The sequence below is a fragment of the Heterodontus francisci genome, chromosome 43, assembly GCF_036365525.1.
Source record: "Heterodontus francisci isolate sHetFra1 chromosome 43, sHetFra1.hap1, whole genome shotgun sequence".
NCBI classification, from domain to species: Eukaryota; Metazoa; Chordata; class Chondrichthyes; order Heterodontiformes; family Heterodontidae; genus Heterodontus; species Heterodontus francisci.
The window spans coordinates 16,596,580-16,621,343 of NC_090413.1; the positions used below are offsets into that span (position 1 = coordinate 16,596,580).

At 45.5% G+C, this 24,764-nt stretch overlaps 1 protein-coding gene across 8 annotated transcripts in view; it reads left to right on the forward strand.

Moving 5' to 3' along the window:
- LOC137355614 (adhesion G protein-coupled receptor E1-like) overlaps nt 1–24,387 on the forward strand; it is a 79,787-nt gene extending 55,400 nt beyond the window's left edge. For all 8 annotated transcript variants that reach the window (XM_068020945.1, XM_068020949.1, XM_068020948.1 and 5 more), the window contains 10 exons: nt 769–888; nt 2,342–2,526; nt 6,729–6,887; nt 9,232–9,432; nt 10,516–10,736; nt 13,260–13,326; nt 15,311–15,402; nt 17,078–17,246; nt 18,598–18,687; nt 19,315–24,387. In XM_068020945.1, coding sequence (XP_067877046.1) covers nt 769–888; nt 2,342–2,526; nt 6,729–6,887; nt 9,232–9,432; nt 10,516–10,736; nt 13,260–13,326; nt 15,311–15,402; nt 17,078–17,246; nt 18,598–18,687; nt 19,315–19,347 — 1,337 coding nt within the window. In that variant the 3' untranslated portion in view covers nt 19,348–24,387. The remainder of the gene's footprint in view (nt 1–768; nt 889–2,341; nt 2,527–6,728; nt 6,888–9,231; nt 9,433–10,515; nt 10,737–13,259; nt 13,327–15,310; nt 15,403–17,077; nt 17,247–18,597; nt 18,688–19,314) is intronic.
- The last annotated feature ends 377 nt before the right edge of the window (nt 24,388–24,764 follow it).

The window sequence follows — 24,764 nt, forward strand, 5'->3', positions numbered from 1 at the left end:
TTTCCAGTATTTCATACAATATATAGCTATAGTCAGTGGAGGGTAAAGATCTCAAGTTACTATTTAAGGCTGGTGGAGAGCTCCAGTTTTCTGACCAACAGGCTTTCCCCCAGCTAACATCATCAAAACTGACTAACTGGTCTTGTTGCTGTTTGTGGGATCTTTCTGTGTGGAAACTGGACGCAGCATTTGCCAACAATAATTGCTCTTAAAAGGTATTTCATTACCTCTGAGCTCTGGTGCTATTTAAATGCAAATATTTTATTACAAATGCAGAGGAGTTCCACATGCTGGATTCCAACTTTTCAGAAGTCATGGAAAAGTATACAATCTGCCCGGTCATTTCCTGTGGTCAAGTATTCCATATTCCAACCAGAAATTCCTCCCAAACTCTCTCTTTACTCCCTTCATTGCAATTTTAAATTGACTCCCCCTTATTGCCGCCTACCCAAATGGAGAAAATAGTCTCTTCCCTATTATATGATTTAAAGAACTTCTATTTAATAACCTCTTAGCTCGGTTGCATTGCCGCTCGACCAAAGAAAGCTAAGAGTTACCAGAATAAGATATTGAAGCTGTCAGTATTTGTGGGGTTAAGAGATAATTAGGTGCATTTCTGGAAGGAGAAGGGATTGAGGGACATGGTGAAAAGTGGGTAGGTGGGGCTGTTCCCTGAAAATAGGTCCAGTTAGCGTGGGGTTCAATAACATTATATTTTGCTCCTGGCACCATTGATGCTGACATTTCTGGTTCTGTTGGGTTTCGCAGATGTCGTTAGTCAAGCTATCCAGAACAACACAATCCCTGAGGATGAAAGGTCAAAGTTAACCACTACCAAGAATAGCCTGGACATTGGCTGGAACAGTGTGGCAGGGAAAGAGAGTTTTGGTGAGTCTGGAATTACTTTGGTGCTTAATGACTGTTCCAGCTCTTTGCTATTATAATGCTGCCAATATTATTACAAGCCACAATGCCGCTATGGTTGTAGATCATTGGAAGTTTCACATGCATGAGTGGCTTGTTTCTTCCCTGTCTCACGGTGCATAAAAGACTTGTGTAGGGTAGCACGTAATGTAAGTAAAAACTAGCTTAACAATACAGAAGTCAGTATTAATATCTTTAAATGATGAGAATGTATTCTGTGTGATAGGGGTTAGCACATAGTTTAGATTAGGTAGTTAGGATTCCACTGAGGAATGTTAAGTAAGCAGGTGTCTGGGGAATACAATTTACAAAGCATCAAAATGTTTATGGAAGAATTGTAGCTCGTTGAGGAGTCAACATGTCTCGGTTACAGCTGTTAAGATGTGATGTTTATAACTGTGCAAAATTATGTTATCATCTACATAAACAAAACACACATTCCAGCAAAAATATGGTGCGTCATTGCCATCTACTGATATATACAGGTCACCTAACATTGCCCATCTCAGCGTATAATAGTAACTAGTGAAATAAATTCAGTAATTCTTTGGCAGTCTATGCTGTGAAATTGCCTGAATGGTTAATAGTTTGCAGACCCCGATGGTTATCCTACTAGTAAGTATATTTATGTAAAACTTGCTTGTGCTTTCTGTTGATGAGAATAAAACCAGAAATCTCTCTTTGATGTCCGAACCTATAGAATTTGGATTAATCGAATGCGGTATTATTTTATTGGGAGCAATGGGTAGTTATTGACATCATAAGGCTGCTGTAGGGTAAATCCAGTCAGATCCTGAATATTTAGGAGGTAAACCCAGTCCAATAGTGGATATTGAGGAGGATAAATCCAGTTAGATGCTTCTTGCTTCCTTCGTTTATTTAATTTTCCAAGATCAAAAAATAAATTGACTTTTATTCTTTGGCTTATTCTCTGCTGTAAAAGTAGGTTCAATGATCTTATCCTGACTAGTGTCGCCAACTTTGGTTTGCCAAATTCCAGAAGGTTTCATCATATGACCTCCTGCCTCCAACCCGCTGGCCCCCAAAATTCCCGCCATTGGTCATTTGACATGTCCATCCTTGTGATTCCCTGCTTTCTCATGCCAATTGTAGAGAAAAAAAGGCCCATATTACTCCATTGGATGAGTCATGCAGCCTTCCTTTCTCCATCCAAACTCTATTATGACTAACAAACAGATAAAAATAGAAATAAAATGTTCCTATGTTTTCTCCCAGGTTGCTAACGGCAGTGTCCTGGAGGTTAATCTTTAATTCTTGCAGATGCCAGGGCAGTCGTGGAAGTTTGGCAATTCAAATCCTAGCACAATCTATACAACCTGATTCACACTTGAAAAATCACTCATTGTCGTTACAGTAAGGGTAATCCTGCTTAACGTTTAGCACTTCCTTTGGACAGATGTTGCTGCCGTCGTCTTTATTGCATACAAACAGCTGGACTCTCTAATGGAAGCCAACTTTTTAGACAGTAGCAATAAGGAAACCAAGTTACAGTTGATATCGGAAGTGGTCACTGCCGCAGTAACCAACAAAGACACAAAGAAGCTCAATGAATCAGTCATCCTAACCTTCAAGAACAAGAAGGTGGGTTCAGTTTTTGTTTTTAAGTTCTGACATTGCTTAAGCTGGAACTGAATAAGGCTTTACGCTTTCAGGAGGGAATTGGACTGGTTCTTGACTGGGCCAGAGAGCACATCATGTAGTAGGCAAGGGTTATTATCGATAACACGAGGTCCGTGTGATCTGCTGGTTTGGTATCAATGGCTTGAGGGGGTCGGAAAGGAATTTTCCAAAGTTTTCTCTCTCATGAGATTAAATGACTGGTGGGGGGGTGGTGGTGGAGGGTAGGTGGGGCAGTGGGTGGATGCAGCATGATTGGGGTTTGCTGGTAATTTAATCCTAACCCTAACCCTAGTGTCTATCATGGTGCTCCAGCCATTGTGGTGTCAGACAGGAATGAGGGACCAGCTGGTCTTTTCTGGCCCACCAATTCCATTTGTTTGGACGTCAGACAGCTTTCCAGTTCTTGGGTAAAAGGTGGCGCTTTGGTTTATGCAATTCTGAAGGCGTCTTGGCCCACTTCGATTGTCGTCATGGCAACATTTGCCTTTAACTGAACATCCTTTCTCATCTCTCTGTTTGACAGCTACTGCTGTTGTCAGTTCTTCCCCGAAGAGGGCTGTGGATTATAGGGAAAACCAAAGATTGAGTGAGGTGGGGAGTTGGTGGAGCCTGAGGTTCTGGGGATGAATGAGTTTGAATGGGAGATGGTACAATGAATCTAGAGTTAATAAAGAAAGATCTTGCATTTATGTAGCACATTTCCTGACCTCAGGATGACCCAAAGTGCTTTACAGCCAATGAAGTACTTTTGAAGTGTAATCACTGTAATGTAAGAAACACAGCAGCCAATTTGCTCACAGCAATGACGTAATGATCTGATTTGGTGATGTTGGTGAGGGCTAAGTATTGGTCAGGACACCAGGGAGAACTCCCCTGCTCTTCCAAAGTATGCCACGGGATCTCCTGCATTCATCTTAGAGGGCAGACAGGGCCTTGGTTTAATATTTCATTCAAAAGACAGCCCCTCTTGTGCTTAAGATTCCAACAGGGGACTTCAACACACAACCTGCAGCCTCAGAGGCCAGAGGGCTACCCACCGAGACAGAACAGGAGGTCTTGATGGCTGAGGTTCTGGAGATGATTGTGGAGGGCATGGCGCGATGAGTCTTGCATTCAACACAGTGAGAATGTAAGGGGAAGGGAGGGAGGCACGTTTGAGGTAAAGGTTTCACTGCAGCTGCTCCCAATGCACGCTGGGCGTGCATATTGGGAATTGATGCAATCCCAATCTGTGCCTGCATCCACTCAAGTTGATAAACAGAAAATCATGAGATAAAAGTACAATATTTCCCTGCAAGAGTTGCCCGTGCGCTCAGGAGAGGGCACAGAAAAAAGTTTGCTCCCGCCTTGTTGTTGAATGATCATGACTGTAAAGGACCCTCTTTCCTGGGTCAAGGGCACTGTTGCTAATTGTGCTTCGGAAGTGTTTCAAGTGACACTCCGGGTGAGATCAGCTAACCCAATGCATATCAGGGTTAAATTCTAGGGTTTGCGGCCCAAGTGTGCTCTTTGACCTCTGGGTCAGAGGTCGTGGATTCAGGCCTCACTCCAGGACTTGAGTGCCTGATTAAGGTTGGCACTTCGGTGCAATAGAATCATTGAATCGTGACAGCACAGAAGACAGCCATTCGACCCATTGTGTCCGTGCTGGCCCTCCTAAGGTGCAATTCACACACTGCCATTCCACCGTCCTCTCCCTACATCCCTGCATATTCCTCCTTTTCAGATATTTAGAATATTTAGAAAATGTAGAACAATTTACAGCTCAGAAAGAGGCCACTCTGCCCATCATGTCTGTGCTAGCTGAGAAATGAGCCACCCAGCCTAATCCCATTTTCCAGCACTTGGTCCATATCCCTGGAGGTTACGGGACTTCAGGTGTCAGCCACCTTTTAAATGGATTGAGGCCTTTTGTCTCTACTATCCTTTCATGCAGTGAGTTCCAGATCCCCACCACCCACTGGGTGAAATATTTTTCCTCATTTCCCCTCTAATCATTCTACCAATTACTTTAAATCCATGCCCCCCAGTCACTGACCTCTCTGATAAAGGAAATTGGTCCTTCCCACCCATTGTATCCAGGCCCCTTCACAACCTTGTACACCTCAATCAAATCTCCCTCAGCCTCCTTTGTTCCAAGGAAAACAATCCCAGCCTATCCAATCTTTCCTCAAGACTGCATTTTTCCAGTTCTGACAACATCCTCGTAAATCTCCACTGTACCCTCTCTAGTGCAGTTACATCCTTTCTGTAATGAGGTGACCAGAACTACACACAGTACTCATGTTGTGGTCTAACTAGTGTTTTATATAGCTCCAGCATAACCTCCCTGCTTTAATATTCTATGCCTCGGCTAATAAAGGAAAATACTGATGGAGTGCAGCATTGCCAGAGATGAGATTTTAGTTCAGAGATATAGCACTGAAACAGGCCCTTCGGCCCACCGAGTCCGTGCCGACCATCAACCACCCATTTATGCTAATCCTACACTAATCCCATAATCCTACCACATCTCCACCTGTCCCTATATTTCCCTACCACGTACCTATATTAGGGGCAATTGCTAATGGCCAATTTACCTATCAACCTGCAAGTCTTTGGCATGTGGGAGGAATCCGGAGCACCCAGAGGAAACCCACGCAAACACTGGGAGAACTTGCAAACTCCACACAGGCAGTACCCAGAATTGAATCCAGGTCACTGGAGCTGTGAAGCTGCGGTGCTAACCACTGCTGGTTTGGTATCAATGACTTGAGGGGGTCGGAAAGGAATTTTCCAAAGTTTTCTCTTTGAACTAAGGCCCTCAGATGCATGTAAAAGATTCCACAGCAATTCTTTATTTCAAGGTGGAGCAGGAGACTTTGCCCAGTATTTTGACCAACACTGAGACCTTAACTAACAGCGCCAATGCAGATTAACTGGGGAGTTCTCCCTAGTGTCCTGGCCAATATTTATCCCTCAATTAACATCACTAAAACCAGATTATCTGGTCATTATCACATTGCTGTTCGTGGGAGCTTACTGTGTGCAAATTGGTTTCCACGTTTCCTACATTCTAATAGTGACTATACTTCAAAAGTACTTCGTTGGCTGTAAAACACTTTGGGATGTCATGAAAGCAGCTTTATAATTGCAAATTATTTCTTAATTCACCGCGTGAGCCATATTTTGGGATGTCCCGTGGACAGGAAAGGTACTATATAGGCTGGATTTAGTAGAGTTGGTGGGGCTCCCAGTACCAGGCCGAAAAGGTGGTGGAAAACCCGCCTCGGTCATTCGGAGCCCCCCCCCCGCCCTGTAAACGCCCGTCTTTATTTAACAGCACCCAGGCAATTGAGTGCCCGGTGCCAGGGTCCCTGTCCCTTTAAAGATGGGGATCCCGCCTCCAAGAGCTGCTGGCCAATCAGAGGGCCGGCAGCTCAGTTGTATCAGCAGCACCACTGGGAGCGGTGGCCATTGCCAGTACTGCAACCAGGCCCAGTGCTGATGCCCCGGACCCCAGGTAAATGAGGCGGAGTTGCCGGGGCCAATCCAGCATGCCTTGGCGATGGTGGGGGAGGAAGGGTAGACGTTGAGTGCAGTGATTGTAGGGGGGAGGGGGTTCAGGGAGGTGGGTTGATTTCTGCTGGGGGCCCTTTGTGGGCCACTGATTGCCCACGGAGAAGGAACTCCCCCCCCCCCCCAACGCCCCCACCAGCCCGCAGGGAGGTCACTTCATTTTACTGGGTGCCCTCCCCATGAGACAGAGGCACCCCCTGCCCCTAGCTTAATGCCGGCGACAGGTGGAAGAGGCCCTTAAGTGGCTGATATTCAGCCTCTTAAGGGACTCAATTGGCCTCTAAGTGGGAAGGCTGTCATTGGCTTATCCTGCCCCTGACTTAATTATGGTGTGACGAGAAGGTGATGGGTCCTTTGTCCCCACCTCCCATTGCAATTCCATTGGCCCCCCATCCCCTCCACCTCCGAGCCCATCTCAGGTGCGCATGGTGGGGGTGGGGTGTGTCCATTAAATCCCATCTTATAATTGCAAATTTCCATTCTTTTAAAGGTGCAAATTCGAAGCCAATGACAAAACCTGTCAAATGCCATATTGTTTGTAAGTCAGCTGAGAAGGGGATAGATAGTTAATGTCATTCTGAAACATTGTTTTGCTCTTTTACCAGTTGAATAATGAAAAAGCGAAATGCGTCTACTGGGACAGCTCTGCGTTTGTCTGGTCTGCTCGTGGCTGCAAGGTGGACAAGTTCAACACAACACATACCGTGTGCAACTGTACACATCTGTCAAGCTTCGCTGTGCTCATGGCCCTGCACGAAATAGAGGTACATGCACAATAGAAGAGAGCGGAGTGAGAGAGAGCAATCAGCGATCGTTCATTGGAAAGGAAAAACTGGAAGCCAGCTGTCACTTGTCCCATCTGAAACGAGTCTTGAGGCCATCTCGCAAGTGTTCCAAACAGGCGTTGGCCCGGTATTGCCCAACATGATCGGCAATCTCACTCAGAGCAGTCACAGCACAGTTCAAGTAACAAAGGAAAGGCTTCACAGCTACATGTTGCTGCTCTTGCCATGTTGAGGCTCTACAGCCAGTATAAAGAGACGTTGCCCTGCTCTGACCACGTCACAACAATGCACGGCACTTGTTCAAGCTCCCCAATCCATTCCGTCCAACAACAACTTGCATTTATATAGCGCCTTTATCGTAGTCGAGTATCCCAAGGAGCTTCCGAGGATCAATTTATCAAGCAAAATTGGACACCATGCAAAGAAATAGTCAGGACAAAAGGATAGTCAAATAACTTGGTTTTAAGGAGTGAATTAGATAGGTTTAAGAGGGAATTCCAGAGCTTGGAGCCCAGTAACTGAAGGAAGGACTGCAGAACAATAACAATCAGGGATGTGTATCTACACATGTCCCCCCGTGTCTCTCCAGTGCACTACAATACTGACACTCTTAACGCTACCTGTTAACAGTGTGGTCCAAATTAACCTTGTCCCTTCTCTCAAATTATACCTAGAAACAATCCAAGTGAGCTTCCCCAATAGTCTAATGCATAACAGGACTCTGCAGATCGAAAGGCCCCAGGCTGTACTTGGTATGTTGACCTCAGCTGGGCTGAGACTACGGGTGCTGGTCTCAGAACCTTCGACAAGGGAGGTCAAAAACAACTCAGCCTGGGTTCCTGTTCCTAATGCAAAAGCAAAATACCGCAGACGCTGAAAATCTGAAATCAAAACAGAAAATTCTGGAAACACTCGGCAGGTCTGGCAGCATCTGTGGAGAGAGAGAGAAACAGAGCTAACATTTCAGGTCTGTGAGCTTTCATTAGAACGCAAAAGCGAGGTCAGAGACCGGGATTGGCGGGGGGGGGGGGGGGGGGCGGGGGGAGGTGGCCCGTTGCCAAGCGATTTTGTCAATGGCGGTTATAGGCCAACAACAGCCTTCCCGCCCAGAGGGCCTATTAATGACGCCTTAAGGGCCTCTTCCCACTGCAGCAGGGATCTAACCAATGGCAGGGCTACCTCCACCACACAGGGAGGTCACCCAGTAATACAAGGCCCCCTCCTCTGTGGGCAATCTGTGGCCCCGGCGCCCCCAGCTCACTTACCTGATGTCCGGGGTTCCAGCGCTGGGCCTGAGTCCAAGGCCTCTATAATACCGGTAGTGGCCACTGCACCCGGTGGTGCTGCCGATACTCTTGGAGGTGGGAGGGACCCCCGTCTTTAAAGGGACGGGGATCCCGATGCAGGACACTTAAGTGCTGGAACAATGCAAGATCGCACTGGGGGAGGAATTGGAAAGGCCGAGGCGGGGATCCACTCGCCTTTTTTGGCTCAGTGCCACAAAATCTAGCCTGTTAATTTTGTTTCACTGTCTCCACAGATGCTGCCTGACCTGTTGAGGGTTTGCAGCATTTTCTTTTGTTATTTCTGCTATTTTCCAGAGCTGCAAAGTTTGTATATGTAGCCGTGCATGAGGATAGGGCCAAGCTTCTGAAACTGCATACGAGAATGAGGAGAAAAGGCCAGCGAGTTCAATTAGCCTGCGTCACACTCAATGATAACCAGAAGCTCCATACGTCTCTCCCAACTCTCCCCACTTCCATGTGATCACCTTTGAGAGGAAAAAAAAAGAGGAAAATCCAGGGCCAATAAGGGAAAAGAACACTGGAAAATTTCACTTGTTCACCATGGACCCCTTCCCGCCCACTCCACAGGCAATCACGAGTCTCAGAGTTTTGATGCGCCTCTCTGTATGGGTTCAGGCGTGAGTTATGGCCAATTAGACAATGTCCTGGAGGGGGGACATCACCCATGGGACCTCACTGAGCAAGAGATCGGACCTTCAATAAAATAATGTGCAGGATGTCTTTGATTTAGTTGCTGAACTTTGAACTTCCCTCTCTTCCGCATCAGCCACAAGCTTTTCATGATGCAAGTTCCAACTCAACACAGTCTGTCCTTCGCTACGTCACTCTGTTCCAGTACCTTGCAACTCCTTCTCTCCCTCAACCTTCCCTTCCCCTTGTAAAGCCATCTAATAACTGCTTGCTGATTGGATTTTCCACTCGTACTCCCCGTAAATGTTGTCCTACAAAAAGGGTGCTAGGGCCTTCGGTTTGGCTTGCCAATAGTTTTTAAAACTGCCCCTTTTCTTTCTCCTCAGAAGAGTGACGAATACAACCTCAGCGTGATCACCATGGTTGGCATCATTTTGTCGCTTGTGTGCCTCTTCATTTCCATCCTCACTTTCATCCTGTGCCGTTCAATTAAAGGTATAAGGACCGTTATTCACACCCATCTCAGTGTGAGCCTGTTCTTGGCGGAGTTGCTCTTCCTCATTGGAATATCTAGGACTGAAAACAAGGTAAGAGAACGTGAATGCGAGTCACTTCTTGTTTGACCCTCCCTGAAGTGCCGTGCACATCTCTGCTTGCATAGAAGCTACAGCATGGAAATGGGCCAGTCCATTCAGCATTCATAGTTCAAATAGCTCTAATTGCTCTTACTGAGTATGAGAGTAAAGAAATCTTACTACAATTATACAGGGCGTTGGTGAGACCACACCCAGAGTACTGTGTGTAGTTTTGGTTTCCTTACCTAAGGAAGGACATACTCGCTCTGGAGAGAGTACGATGATGGTTCACTTGACTGGTTCCTGGGATGAGGGATTTGTCCAATGAGGAGAGATTGAGTAGACAAGGCCTGTATTCATTAGAGTTCAGGAGAATGAGAGGTGATCTATTTGAAACATTAAAAATTCTTAAGGAGCTTGACAGGGTAGATGCTGAGAGCAATGTTTCCCCTGGCTGGGAATCAGGAACACAGGGTCTTAGAATTTGGGGTCGGCCATTTTGGACAGAGATGAGGGAAATTCTCTTCACTCAGAAGAGTGTGAAACTTTGGAATTCTCTACCCTAGATAGCCGGGGATGCTCAGTTGTTGCATATATTCAAGACAAGATTAAGTGAATTGAGGAATATGGGGATAACGTGGAAGGTGAAGCTGAGGTAGAAGATTAGCCACGATCTTGTTGAATGGTGGAGCAGGCTCAAAAGGACAAATGGCCTACTTCTGCCCCTTTTTTCTTATGTTCATCCCCTGTTCCCATGTCACTATATCCACTTTTCCTTCATCCACCTTTCCAAGCTAATCCTGAATATTGATTTGGTTTCTGCCTCATCCGCTATCCTTGGAAATGAAATATCCAGCATTGGACGGTATGATCAGGAGCCCTGTGCTGATTGTCCCTATTCCCTGGCTGTCCCCATTCCCTGGCTAAGGGACAATGATCCCGACCCCAAGGCATTCCTTACCGCTACGCCCGTACAGAACAGTTACCTCTGGATGTGCTAGTCGGGTTCACTTCATGTTAGGTTTGGTTCACAGCTTCTCCCCTGCAACATACTCACACGGCTAACAACTTTGCTGTTCTTTGTGTCCCTTTCAGATCGTTTGTGCTGTTGTCGCTGGATTCCTCCATTACCTGTTCCTGGCCTGTTTTACCTGGATGCTCCTGGAAGGCATTCAGCTCTACCTCATGGTGGTGAAGGTGTTCAACGCAAAGAGCCTTCGGCCGAAATACATGTGCCTGTTTGGCTACGGGTTTCCACTGCTTGTGGTTGGGATTTCAGCCATTGCATATCCTTATGGATATGGAACGGAAAATTAGTAAGTATGGAAGATGTGTGCTTTTCTTTAACTAAGCAGTGCTTTTAATTCAGAGTGTTGGAAATCTGTAGTCGGGTTTGTACATGAGATGGGATTGTTCTTCAACATTCTCCACTTTTATCATCACATTGCTGATTAGGAACACAGGAACAGGAGGAGGCCATTCAGCCCCTCAAACTTGTTCTGCCTTTCAATGAGCTCATGTCCGATCTGTACCTTAACTCTATCTGCCTGCCCTTAGCTCTACATCCTTTTGTTTACCCTTGTCTAGCAAAAATCTATTGATCTCAGATTTAAATGATTAGCAAGCATTTTCTGCACTTCTACTTCCCTTTGAGTGAAGAATTATATCCTAACCTGTCTCCTGAATGATTTTTAAAGCTCTGTCCCCTTCTGTCCTCGACTCCCCCACCAGCAGAAATTCTCAGAACCCTAAAAAGCTCAATCAAGTCACCCCTTAGCCTTCTACATTCTGGGAATACAAGCCTAATTTATCTAGTCTTTCGTCACAATTTAACTCTTGGAGACCTGGTAACACACTAGTGAATCCGTGCGCCACTCATTCCAAAGCCAATAATTCTTTTCCAATTCCCAGAACTGTGCACTGTAACTCCAGATGTGGTTGAACCAGGACTTTAGACAGCTGCAGCACCAATTCCTCCCCTTTATATTCTAGCCCTGTAGATATAAAGACTAACATTTCATTCACCATTTTAGTTTTGACGACTACATTTTTGTGATCTGTATATCCCAAAATTTAAGGTGAATGGCAAAGGAACGGAGGCGACATGAAGGAATTTTTTTTAACGCAATAAATGTCCAAGGCCCAACCATCTTCAACTGCTTCATCAATGACCTTCCTTCAATCATAAGGTCAAAAATGGGGATGTTCGCTGATGATTGCACAATGTTCAGCACCATTCGTGACTCCTCAGATACTGAAGCAGTCCGTGTAGAAATGCAGCAAGACCTGGACAATATCCAGGCTTGGGCTGATAAGTGGCAAGTAACATTCACGTCACACAAGTGCCAGGCAATGACCATATTCAACAAGAGAGAATCTAACCATCTCCCCTTGATATTCAATGGTATTACGATCGCTGAATCCCCCACTATCAATATCCTAGGGGCTACCATTGACCAGAAACTGAACTGGAGTAACCATATAAATACAATGGCTACAAGAGCAGGTCAGAACTAGGAATACTGAAGCGAGTAACTCACCTCCTGTCTCCCCAAAGCCTGTCCACCATCTACAAGGCACAAGTCAGGAGTGTGATGGAATACTCTCCACTTGCCTGGATGGGTGCAGCTCCAACAACACTCAAGAAGCTCGACACCATCCAGGACAAAGCAGCCTGCTTGATTGACACACCATCCACAAACATTCACTCCCTCCACCATCGACGCACAGTGGCAGCAGTGTGTACCATCTACAAGATGCACTGCAGCAATGCACCAAGGCTCCTTAGACAGCACCTTCCAAACCCGTGACCTCTACCAGCTCGAAGGACAAGGGCAGCAGATGCATGGGAACATCATCACCTGCAAGTTTCCCTCCAAGTCACACACCATCCTGACTTGGAACTATATTGCCGTTCCTTCACTGTCGCTGGGTCAAAATCCTGGAACTCCCTTCCTAACAGCACTGTGGGTATACCTACCCCAAATGGAGTGCAGCAGTTCAAGAAGGCAGCTCACCACCACCTTCTCAAGGGCAATTAGGGATGGGCAATAAATGCTGGCCTGGCCAGCGACGCCCACATCCCATGAATGAATTTTTTGAAACGGTTAGGATCTGAAATGCAATATCCGAAAGGGTGGTGGAAACAGATTCAACAGTAGCTTTCCAAAGGGAATTGGATAAATACTTGAAGGAGAAAAACTTCAGGAATATTGGGAAAGAAAGAGGGAGTGGGCCGAACTGGATCACTCTTAGAAAGAACCTGCACCTCCTTTTGTGCTGTCCTGATCTATCACTCTATAGATCCCTAATTCACTCTGGATTCTTGCTGTTGTCTTTTACCTCGTTCAAGTTCTCTTGTGTCCCTTCTTCATGTGTTGGCAGCCAAGCACAATTAACTTCTCAAGCAACATCCACACACAATCTATTTCTAGCTGGAGGGGGAAGTAGAGGGCGGGGGGTGGGGGTGGAAATCATTCAGTAATGATCAGAAGAGAGGGAACCCTGCTAGACCTTTAGAATCCATCCCCGCCCTTCTCGTTCAAGGACGCAGAGCAAATACAGAGTCCCTGTTCCTGATTGCTAGCCAATGGGACACATTGAGGGCAGAATTGAGCTGGGCAGTTATGCACCCCTTGATGGAATAGCAAGTGAGCAATTAACTGTCTCGGCTCACACAAGAGGGATGGTTATTTGAGTAGAGTTGCTGGGGGGCCCCAGCATCTTGTAAGACAGGCGGAGATTAAACTGTGTGCATGTGTTGGGGGTTGGGAGGGAATGGAATGTAAAAATAAAACTGTGACTTTGGAAACCAATACATTCTTGTCTTTCTTCTCCAGTTGTTGGTTGGATCTGAAAAGCAGATTTCTGTGGGCTTTCCTGGCTCCAGTCTGTGTAGTAATTGTGGTAAGTTTATAGTAAAAGTGAAAATACACAGTGTGTCTGTCTGTATTCATGGTTCTTCTCAATGTCCCGATTCCAAACCTACGATTTACCACCTAGAAGGACAAGGACAGCAAATGCATGGTAATGCACCACCTGCACGTTCCCCTCCAAGTCGCACACCATCCTGACTTGGAACTCCATCTCTGTTCCTTCATCATCGCTGAGTCAAAATCCTGGAACTCCCTCCCTAACAGCACTTTAGCATCACCTTCACATAAAAACATAAGAAATACCACATGGAGATCAGTGGTTCAATAAGAAGTCACATCAACACCTTCTCAGGGGCAACTAGAGATGTGCAATAAGCGTCGGCCTTGCCAATGACGCCCACGTGAATTAAGAAAGCAATCACAATGTGCTGATCAGCTTCATTTCTGCGTCAGTAAAAAAGAAACCCACCTCAGATTTTGTGGGGGCAATGTTTCGACTGCAGCCAACCCTAGTTACATTGGAAATCGGGGTGGTAAGGAGTTGAAAATTGAAGTAGGAATGTTTGGTCCATTAGCCTCCTGACACCTACCCAACTAGATGTTCCAGCGACCTCTAAACTGAAGGGACCCTTCTTAAAATATTTTAGTCAATCCTATGACAGTATCCCACTGCAATTTGCAAGTACCAATGGGATCAGATGGTGGGCAGACTAACCAGCAACCCTGAAGAAGCCGATTAGATACCTATCAGTGTTGGTTTCATTGAATAGTTGGACATTTCACTGTATCATTGCGTTATATCTGTTTACTCAAGTTTTAAATGGTTTACTGAAACTCTATGCCCTTCTCCAATGAAGTAATTGAAATGTGGATATTACAAAAGGATTGGAGGTATTATGATGGGTTGAATGGCCTTACTCACTCATAATTATCTTGATATCTTGCTGGTAGCAGTTCCACAGTGCTGGAAAACCTCAGGCACCTTAATCAAGTGAGCATTTTTCATATGTAAGCAAGATCGAAAGATAATTTACAGAGTCACACTTGATCCTCTCTGCACCCATTATTGACATTCGGTAAGTACCCCCCCGCCAGAGAGTATCAGGAGCAGAAAGTTTGTTTTCTCTCCTTAGCCCATGAACAATGTTTAGTTCTTTATTTTTTAATTTGTTCGTGAGATGTGGGCATCGCTGGCAAGGCCAGCATTTGTTGCCCATCCCTAAGTGCCCTTGAACTGAGTGGCTTGCTAGGCCATTTCAGAGGGCATTTAAGAGTCAACCACATTGCTGCGGGTCTGGAGTCACATGTAGGCCAGACCAGGTAAGGACAGCAGGTTTCCTTCCCTAAAGGAAAAAAATAAAACCAGATGGGTTTTTACAATAATCGGCAATGGTTTCATGGTCACCATTAGATTGGCTTTTAATTCCAGATTTATTATTGAATTTAAATTTCACCATCTGTTGTGGTGGGATTTGAACCCATGCACCCAGAGCATTAGCCTGGGCTCTGGATTACTAGTCCAGCGACATTACCACTATGCCACCACCTCCTCCTGAATACTCTCATTCCCATCCAAGCTGAAATAGGCTAATTTAAGAGGTAACAGTAATCTGAGAACATAGCCTGTAATCACTTGTCATCCCTAGTTACTCTGAGAAAAAACAATGGGTGTTAAGATGCAACCATGTAGAACTGGGTCCTGAAGGACACTGGCAAACATTGTATTCTTATGTCCAGTTTTCATGGTGATTCCTTCCAAGCCCATAAATTATCAACTTTATTAAATTCAACTTCATAACCTGCCAACGTGAGATTCAAACTCATTGTCGCAGGATTACAAGGTCACCGCTGTAACCAATTCATTACCATAAGAGCTACAAACAGAACAAACCAGAGCGACATCTAACCCTTTCTCCAGTGAGTCGCAAGTCTGTGAAAGTGTTGACAGGCAAAGCAAACATATTAAAATAAACCATGAGCTATCTCAAAATGTTCTTTTCTCTCTCCCACGGCAGGTCAATGCAGGTTTCTTTATCATTACTGTGTTGCGGCTAGTCGATAAGTTTTCAAGCCTGAATCCTGATATGGACAACTTGAAGAAAATCAGGTGAGGAGATTTGACACATGTGGTAATGGTAACTTTACATCCTTTCAATCAGGATAACTGGACTATTGACTTTATGTAGATTCATAACTCAAGAGACTGCACTTAAAGTTTAAATTCCTCTTCTTAAAAATTCTTCATATACTTCCAGCTACTGATACTAACAGATCTTGCTGTTCTGATGGAGGATCGATCCCATCAATGAGCTGGAAATAGTCCTTCCCTAACTTTCAGGCCCACCAAACTCAAATGGGGCAAACTAATAACTACAAGATAAATACAAAAAGTAGCTGAGCTGGCCTGGACCTCAAAGACCCTATCTGGTCTCAGAGCAGGTGACCTGCTCCCAAGGGTCATAGGTTAGAGGCCTCCTTTAAATAAATAATGGCAAATGGAAAATTAGGGATGTGAATCAACCAGTCATTATTAATATATTAATCCTTCCTTAATGGTATCCAACTATATTTTGGAGGTCTGACTTACTCTGCTTACAACTCTGATGTTACAAGGTATCATCCACCTTGCATCTTACAATTTAAAATGGACCACCTAAATTCCTCAGTTTTAGTTCTGGGGGAAGTAATCTTCTCCTGATTCGTTAGTTAATTCTCTGGATTTCTGGGCACCACTGGCAAGGCCAGTATTTATTGCCCATCCCAGTTTCCCATGAAGGTGGCGGTGGGCCATCTTCTTAAACGTTGCAGGCGTGTGGTGGGGGTGCTGTGATAGTCCTATTGGGAATGGTAGTCACAGTGGTAATGTTATAGGCACTAGTGTAGTGTTCAATGGTTTGATTGATCTGTGTTTGATTGTAATTAGTATGTTCACTGATCAGTGTTCACTGTGATTGATTGCTTAAGCCTAGATTTGATTAAACTAAAGAGAGAGGCTGGACTATTGTAGTAAACACAAGAGTGTTCTGAAAGACATTGTACTGAAATCTTGTAAGTGCTGAGAGATTTTAAAGTACTGTAAATAAACCTGTTTTTGATTTAGAACTAGTGACATATCTGCATTGCTCTGAGATAAATCATATATATAAAATATCCAGCAAACAGGTGAAAACATAACAACTAGTTATCCAGAGTAGGCCTGGCTGAAGGATCTAAAGATGAGTTTAAATCCCAGCATTGTAGCTCAGGAATTTTAATTCGGTTAATTAAGTCAACTTGAAATTTTAAAAAAAGCTAATATTGGTAATGGTGACTAAGTCACTACTGATTTTTGTTTAAAAAAATCTTGTTTATTAATGTCATTTAGGGAAAGAAATCTGTCATCCTTACCTAGTCTAGCCGATATGTGGCTCCAGAAACACTGCAATGTGGTTGACTTTTAACTGTCCTCTGAAATGGCCTAATGATCCATTCAGTTATCAAGAAAGCGGTTCGCCACCACATTTTCAAAGGACAATTAGGGATGGCCTATAAATGCTGGCTTTCTCAATGATGCCCACATCCTGTGACTGACTTTATTTGAGAAGAACGAGAGCGAGTTCCAGGATTTTGATCCAGTGACCATGAACAATTAAAAAAAAAATACATTCCACTGCATGTGCTCCCAGAACCACCAGGAGAAGTTTCATTGTGTTGTTAATGTAGTGGGAGTGGAGCAAAGCGAATAGTTGGAAGACTTTTCTGACACTCAGTACTCTCATGCCATATCTTACGTCTTTTCTCAGGGCTTTCACCTTCACTGCTGTCGCCCAGCTCTGCCTCCTGGGATGCACGTGGATATTTGGCATGTTACATTTCCAGAAGGAAACCATTGCCATGGCCTATATCTTCACTATCGTCAATAGCCTGCAGGGGGCATTCATCTTCATCCTGCATTGTCTCTTTAACAAGCAGGTAAGAGTCTGAACTCATTGGGAGGATCGGTCAGCACTCTTGGATTTGTTACCTTCTCACAATGCAAATTGACTCTTAAAGAGTCAAACCACAGACAAAACAGGACAAAGCCCCTTGCATCTGCTGACAGTCAGGAAGAGGAAAACGGGATGAAGACATGTTCTGTCTCTGCCTCGGCTAAATTGCTCTGGCACATCCCATGATGGTCCTTACTGGGCTGTGCCTGTAATAGGAGATGTCAGCCTGTTGATGAGGTAGGCGAAGGCATTCCCCATGTCCTACCAATGTTGCTCTGGCTATGTCCATGGGATGCCCAAATTGAAGGATGTGGCCATAATACCCCTGGTGTAGGTAGCTTGTGCCATGAGTGTCCTCATGTTGGAGGAATCTGGAAGATCCCTGAAGATCCTGAAGATAAATGGAGCATTTTCCCTGAAGCAATCTTCAGGCCTCGGAGTTGCCTGGTCACTGAACTTCCTTCCACCCATTGTATCTTACCAAGGCCCTACTGTAGGAGAGGTGGTGCAGCTGGGGAGGCCTCAAGAATGTCCAGATTATGCGAATAATCCAGGCCAGGAAAACTGCGAGCATTCTCCTCCTCATGGGTGCATTGCAAGTGCACCTTAGGCCTGCTGCACCTGTCAGATGTTTAGCTGGGTCCAGAGAGGAATACTAGCTCTAATATCTTTTCGATGGAGCTTGAACTGCAACAGCCAATCAGGCCTCTAGCTAGTGGGTGTCTATCTGCCCCATAATATTCGCTCTCTTCATACTCCCTCCATACCATGCCCAAGTATCCATTCTTCATGGCTGAGCCTAAGATGGGAGTATTGCTCGGCAATTCCGCAATGATGGGTAGCATTACCACCCACAACAGCCATATATCTTCACATCTCAGCAGGGGTCTCTAGATATTGGTGCGGGGTATGTACCCAGGCTGATTTTAAACCTCACTGCCCCAGGAATATGATGTACACTTGTAGGAACCCCATTGTCAGGTGACGTCTACAAAGTCAATGCCGATCAGAGATTAACTGGGGCCTTCCTGGCCCTTATGACCTCTTATCACACTGCACCATTAGTGTGGCCCTTTCACTCACTGTATAGCAACTGGCATAACCCTTCTCTCCCTAATAGCGATCCCCTGCCTTCATGGTTTAGCAGAAAAAGGAAAAGATGGGCCAAGAGGCCAACTCGGTCACCATCTCTCACCCAGGCGGGCGGTGATGGGAAAGTTCAGGGACATTCTGGGTTTTGGATGCACTGAAGCCCATGAATGGTCCCAGCAGTACGATCGGTGCCAGTGGTGTAGCTAAAGCCATACAAACTACATGTACCCATTGTCTTGCAGGTCAGGGATGAATATACCAAGATCTTCATCGGTGTCTGTAACTTGAAGAAAGCCTCGAAGTACTCGGAGTTTTCAACCTCTTCCACCCAGGTATGTGTGTGATCAGACCAAGCCAGAGAGGAGGAAGCACCACCACAGCTGGGACATCGCTTCGACCAGGCAGCTCTCCTCAATCTGTTGGCCAGTATAATGTGATGGCTCAGTAGGTAGTGGCCTTGCCTTAGTTTCAGAGGTTGTGAGTTCAAGTCCCACTCCAGAGGCTTGAGCACAAAAGCTAGGATGACACTCCCAATGCAGTACTGAGGGGGTGCTGCACTGTCAGAGCTACTAGCTTTCAGATGAGACATTAAACCAAGGCACTGTCTGCCTTCTCAGGTGGATATAAAGTATACCATGGTGCTATTCAATGAGCAAGGATGTTGTCCCTTGTGTCCTGCCCAATATTCATCCCTCAACCCTAATCAGTTAAAAAATATATATTAACTGGTCATTAACACATTGCTGTCTGTGGGATCTTGCTATGCACTGTGACTACACTTCAAAAGTACTTCATTGGCTATAAAGTGCTTTGGGACATCTTGAGGTTGTGAAAGGTGCTATATAAATGCAATTCTGTCTTCTTCTGGAGAGGAAAATCAGCAAAGAAATTGAGTAGCGATAAAAATTGCCCAAACGTTTCCAACAACTGATGTTCTTAATTTTCCTGCTTTCTTCCAGGGACTGAAAAGCACACATGAGACAGGAATGTGAGTCGAAGCACAGCGCCCATGCAGGGCTGTTTGGAGAGCTGCTTGAATTTGTGCAATTGCGAGAGAAAGAGAAAGAGAATGAGAGAGACGGCACCACACTGACTCACTCTTCTTGGGACTGAAATCAGCCTCTTCGCCCCATTCCTGTTGCCCAGTCTTTCCGCCGTCTCTCTGTGTAAATGCGGTACAAGCTTTGGAAGAAAGGGAAAAAAAAAATATTTTGCCATTTCGAACCAGAAATGTTCTAATCCACTCGGGTGCATCAAGCTCACTGCTTCTAATAAGTATGTCTGCAGCATCAACTTCTACAGTTCTAAGACTTGGATGTACAATAATGACAACATGGAGTCTGGATGGCACATTGAATTATATGCTGTTCTTTCACCTCGAGGATCTCGGATAAAATCCATCCCAGACAGACTGTGTGCAGGTCCCTTTGCCCCTCTCTGTTGGCTTAAAAGTCCCACGTGAAATGAGTTTGGGCATTCTCAATCTAGTTCCCATTAGGCACTTATTGGCCATGGATAATTGTTCCATTAAATGCTCCTTTTGACAATGGGTAAAGGGATGTGGTTGGGACGGAGTGAAGAGCTTATCTGACCCAGGGCATGCTTGATGCAAGTATCTGCAATCAAAGATGCTCTGTACCCCAGTGCTAACACTCTGACATCTACATAAATCAACTCTCTCCACATCTCCAATGCTTTGGAATTCAGTCTGGAAAACAGAGGGTGAATAAGGGGGTGCGGTAACAACGCTGCCCTTCTACCAGTTCTTAACTCCTGAACTAGCCAGGCTGGGCAAAGGGGCTTAAACACCTTAACTTCTGCGGATTACTTTGCTGCTGTTTAAAATCGATCAAAAACCTTAATAGGTTTGTGCCCATATGCCATGAGGGATTGGTGTGAGTGCAGGAAGTAAATTTAGTTTTATTTTTAATAATGACTTTTTAGGATATTTGATTTGCTTCATTGAATTTTCCAGACCGATCTTCCGACATCTGGACTGTCCAGTCCAAAACTGGGTGGAGCACCTGCTAACTTTGAGGCTGGCTTCTGCCTGATGCCAGCACTGAGGGGTTTGTGGGTAGGCCACATTGGACTGTGCCATGTGGACAGTTAGCGCAGAACCTGGCGCACGGCCAACTCGCCCATGTCACCCGTGTGAGAGTATTGGCATCGTCGCCATTGGCAACACACTGGGTGGATGGACACCCCACAAGGCTGACTGACACTGGAAAGTGGAAAGTGTCAGTCCAACACTTTAGGGGTACAGAGATAGAACATTCCCTGCCTGAAATGTCCAGCTCTATTGTCTTCCCCCCCATACCCTTTGCTCACCTGGAACTTTTATGAAGAGTTAGTGTTGACTGCTACAGAGACTGAACCAAACCACATTAAATATGTTATTGATTCACAGAAACCACTTTAAGCTGACAGATTTAGTGTGTTTGTATGTATGTGTGTGTGTTTATACGTAAGGCGGGTATCTGTGCACGAGCGTGTATATATATTATAGTTTACATGTAATAATGCAGCAATTTCAGTCATGGCTCTGCCATCTTTAACTGTATTGAGTTCAATGACCTCCATACTGTTTAGATCAAGCTACAGGTCACAGAAGACTGGCCGATCAGCACATCATGGGGTTGGAGGGCATGGGGCGGGTCTCACAGAATAAGCAAGGAACTCAACTGTTTCTATCATGAATCCATCCCAATCCCTTGGGAGCAGGACCTGGTCAAGGAGAGTGAAACACTCTTCTGGTTGGTTGGTTGATAGACAGCTGAATCGGGGGTGGGGGGGCTTGCAAATTCACTGCTCCCTTTGCTAAGTGAGGGAGTCTCTGGACGCATGGCTTTGAAGCCTTTCCACACTCTTGCAAGATTACACTTGGAAGAAAGGCAACTTGAGACAAGCCTTTGATGACAGACTGATCATAACCCCACCATGAGACAACAGCTTTTGGGAGAGGTGGAGGGGAGAAAGGGACCCAAAAAAGATCACAGCTCATTCTGGGTTTAGCTGAGTGTAACGTTCTGCAGAAACAAGTATCCAATTGAAGAGCCAAGGCTAACAATGCAGGTCCAACCCAGGGCTGGAAAGGAACGAAAAGGAGACCATTCAGCAAATGGCGGTTATTTGAGATCAGGCTTGGGTTTTAGATTGCAAGGTGGGTGAGTAGGTGTCAGCGGGGAGTGAGTGTCAGATGTCTTCATTTGGCAGCACTTTCAACTTCAAGTCAAAAGGTGAAGGATTCAAACCCCACTCCAGAGACTGCAGCACTAACTCCCAGATGACACTCCAGTGCAGTACTATGTGAGTGCTGCACTGTTGGAGAGTCATTACTGTGGGAGTGCTGCACTGTTGGAGGGCCAGTACTGCAGGAGCGCTGCACTGTTGGAGGGTCAGTACTGCAGGAGCGCTGCACTGTTGGAGGGTCAGTACTGCGGGAGTGGTGCACTGTTGGAGGGTCAGTACTGTGGGAGTGCTGCACTGTTGGAGGGCCAGTACTGCAGGAGCGCTGCACTGTTGGAGGGTCAGTACTGCAGGAGCGCTGCACTGTTGGAGGTGCCATCATTCAGTTGAAAAGTTAAACTGAGGGTCCATCAAGACTTTCAGATGGGTGCATAAGGTCCTTCGGCACTATTTCGAAGAAGGTTTGCTCCCCAATTTCTGATCAATATTTATCCCTTAAGCAGAATTACTAAAATGGATTACTTGGTCATTTATCTCATTGCATTTTATGGGAAATCGTTGTGGGTAAATGTTTTATAGAAACGCATCCCACTGGTTGCAAAGCGCTTGGGGATATCCTGAGGTTCTGACAGGTGGTCTCAGAAATGTAAATCTTTCCTTTGGTCAGAAAGGTGTGTGAGAATAGGAATAATTACACAAAGAGGTTTGGAATTTCACAGTACATAGGGCCCACAAGCTGAAGGTTCTATCACTGATTATAGAGCCGAGGGTGGTGGTGGAGATGTGCAATAGGTCAGTATTGGGAGAGCTGTACGAACTGGAAAGGAGGATTAGAGAAGACGGCAGACATGGTGGACAGAAGGCAGGAGGGAATTGGAAAAAGAGGACCGTGAAGTTGGAGGAGTCAGTGAGCCGGTGAGGAGAGGGATAGTCCTTATGTAGGATGGGGTATTGGGCTTCAGACTTTTGGAATGAGTTAGAGCTTGTGTAGAGTGGAGGTAGGGCTGATGACAGGAATGTAGGAGACTGTGTGAGTTGATTTACAGATCAACCATGACCTAACTGCTTGAGGAGCTGAATGACCATTCCTGTACCAAGATATTGAGCCTTGAGAGAAGAGTAATGACTGCTGCCTCCTTAAGAAGCTGAGATGAATTGAAGTGGCAGATTGAGGAAGCCTGGGCTTTGACCTACTCTTTGCATTGGATGGAGATAGAACAAAGTGACAAGCAGACACATGTGAGTGACAAAGACCACACCCCTTTCCCTGCACCAGCCAATCATTATTGGGGCCGTTGAAGAACCAATAAGAAATACGCTTGTATATTCCACTGACAATAACAGCGTCAGACTGGCTCGGGCGCCATTGAAGGTGAAAGTTCCATTCCCCTTATATTTATGATGTACTCAGTGCCTAGAACTCACCAGCAACAGAAAAGTGCCGTTACTTAACCCAGTTGCCTGGCAACAAACTAGAGTCCAACCTGGTTTGACCGGAGTGGTCTGAACCAGGACACATAAGTACCACAACAGAGGGATGCCAACAGCACCACCCCAACCCGTGAACTCCAACACCCAGAAGTACGGGGGCACCAAAACCATCACGTCCAAGTTCCCCTCCATGTTGCACCTTGGACATATATCGAACATTCCTTCATCATCACTCGGTAAACATTGTCCCTGCTCCAACCGGGCTATGGGAGCCACCTTCACAGCACGGACTGCAAGGGTTCAAGAAGAAGGCCCACCACCACCTTCTCATGGACAACTAGGGGTGGGCACTAAAATGTCAGCCTTGCCAGTGATGGCCAATCACCCCTACCTCCGGAGAACTAATTAAAAGAATGAACCCCCTGCTCAACTCTTTGACACTTGAGTTATTTCTGTGACACAGTTTGCCAGGTGTGAAGGTTTGACGTTGGAACTTTTTGAAATCTGATACAACATGCTGTTACGTAAAAATGTAAAACTTTTGTTTTGAAAGTACAATGCTATTTATGAAAAAAGAAGTCACACTGATTATCGACTGCTGTTCTGTTTTTAGATTTATATTCTGACATTTGTAAATGTTTGTAAATTGTTCACAACTGTGTGCTTCGCTGTAGAAACAGAGAGGCCCAATTTAACTCAACTCCCCAATAGGGTGGGTTCGAGTCATTTGCATGTTTAACATCCTGCCCAGGTGGGTTAGGTTAAAATGGGCACCTGGCCTGAACCCACCCCATTCCTGCCCAGGCAGGGTAGGTTAAAACTGTGGATAAAGGGTAACTAACCGGTGCTGAAAATAGGAACGAGGGAGGCAGGGGGGAATGATTGGCCCACTGGAGGGTTGCCTCATCGGAGCACGGCAGCAGAGAAGCTGGGCAAGGGGAGGATTGGTGCCCATCAAATTTTTCACAGCCACTCATGCCAATTGACGTCAAACGGGACACGCCCCATAACGGGTGTGCGATGCCCTCCTCCTAGCTAGTCCTGTGCGCTCCGCTCCCCGAGTTGTCCTCATCACCTGAGTACACACACGATGTTGCCAACCCATGCCCTGCCACCCTGCCCTCTGTTACTTCAAGCGAAATATTCCCTCGTGAGTTTAGCATTTTCCTTGGCATTGCCGAATGTTCGTTTTTGTCATTTTGAGACATGTTCCGTTTTCGAAAAGATGGGTTTACTTTTTTGTACACTTGTCAGTAAGATGGTGAGCCATGAGCTGAGATGACTATGTATTTACAGCGGTGAATGTATTTTTTTTTGTTGCTGCGTTTTGCACCCTGTTGTAACTCTTCTCACTTAACGGTGCGGTTTCATCTTCTCACCAATTTCCTTTCCAATAAAAGAAAGAGAAGGTCCTTGGCCTGAAAAGTCCACCTTTATTGTAGTGGTGATCACAGTCACTGTAGTTTCTCGTCCGAGGTCTTCATGTGCCCTTACTGAACAAAGGGGGCGATTTTAAACTGGGGGGTATCGGGAAGTTGGGGAGGGGGGTTAACAGGGCATCAACTGCCCCAAAGTGGGGTCAGTAGAGTTGCTGCCTCATTAACAGCCCACTATCTCTTTCAGAGTGGGTGGGAGACTGAAGCAGCTGCCTTTCATGTGGTAGGTCCCTGATTATGCATTTTCCAGTTTGCTGGATATTTTATATCTGATTTATCTCAGAGCAATGCAGAGATGTCACTAGTTCTAAGTCAACATCAGGTTTATTTACAGTACTTTAAAATATCTCAGC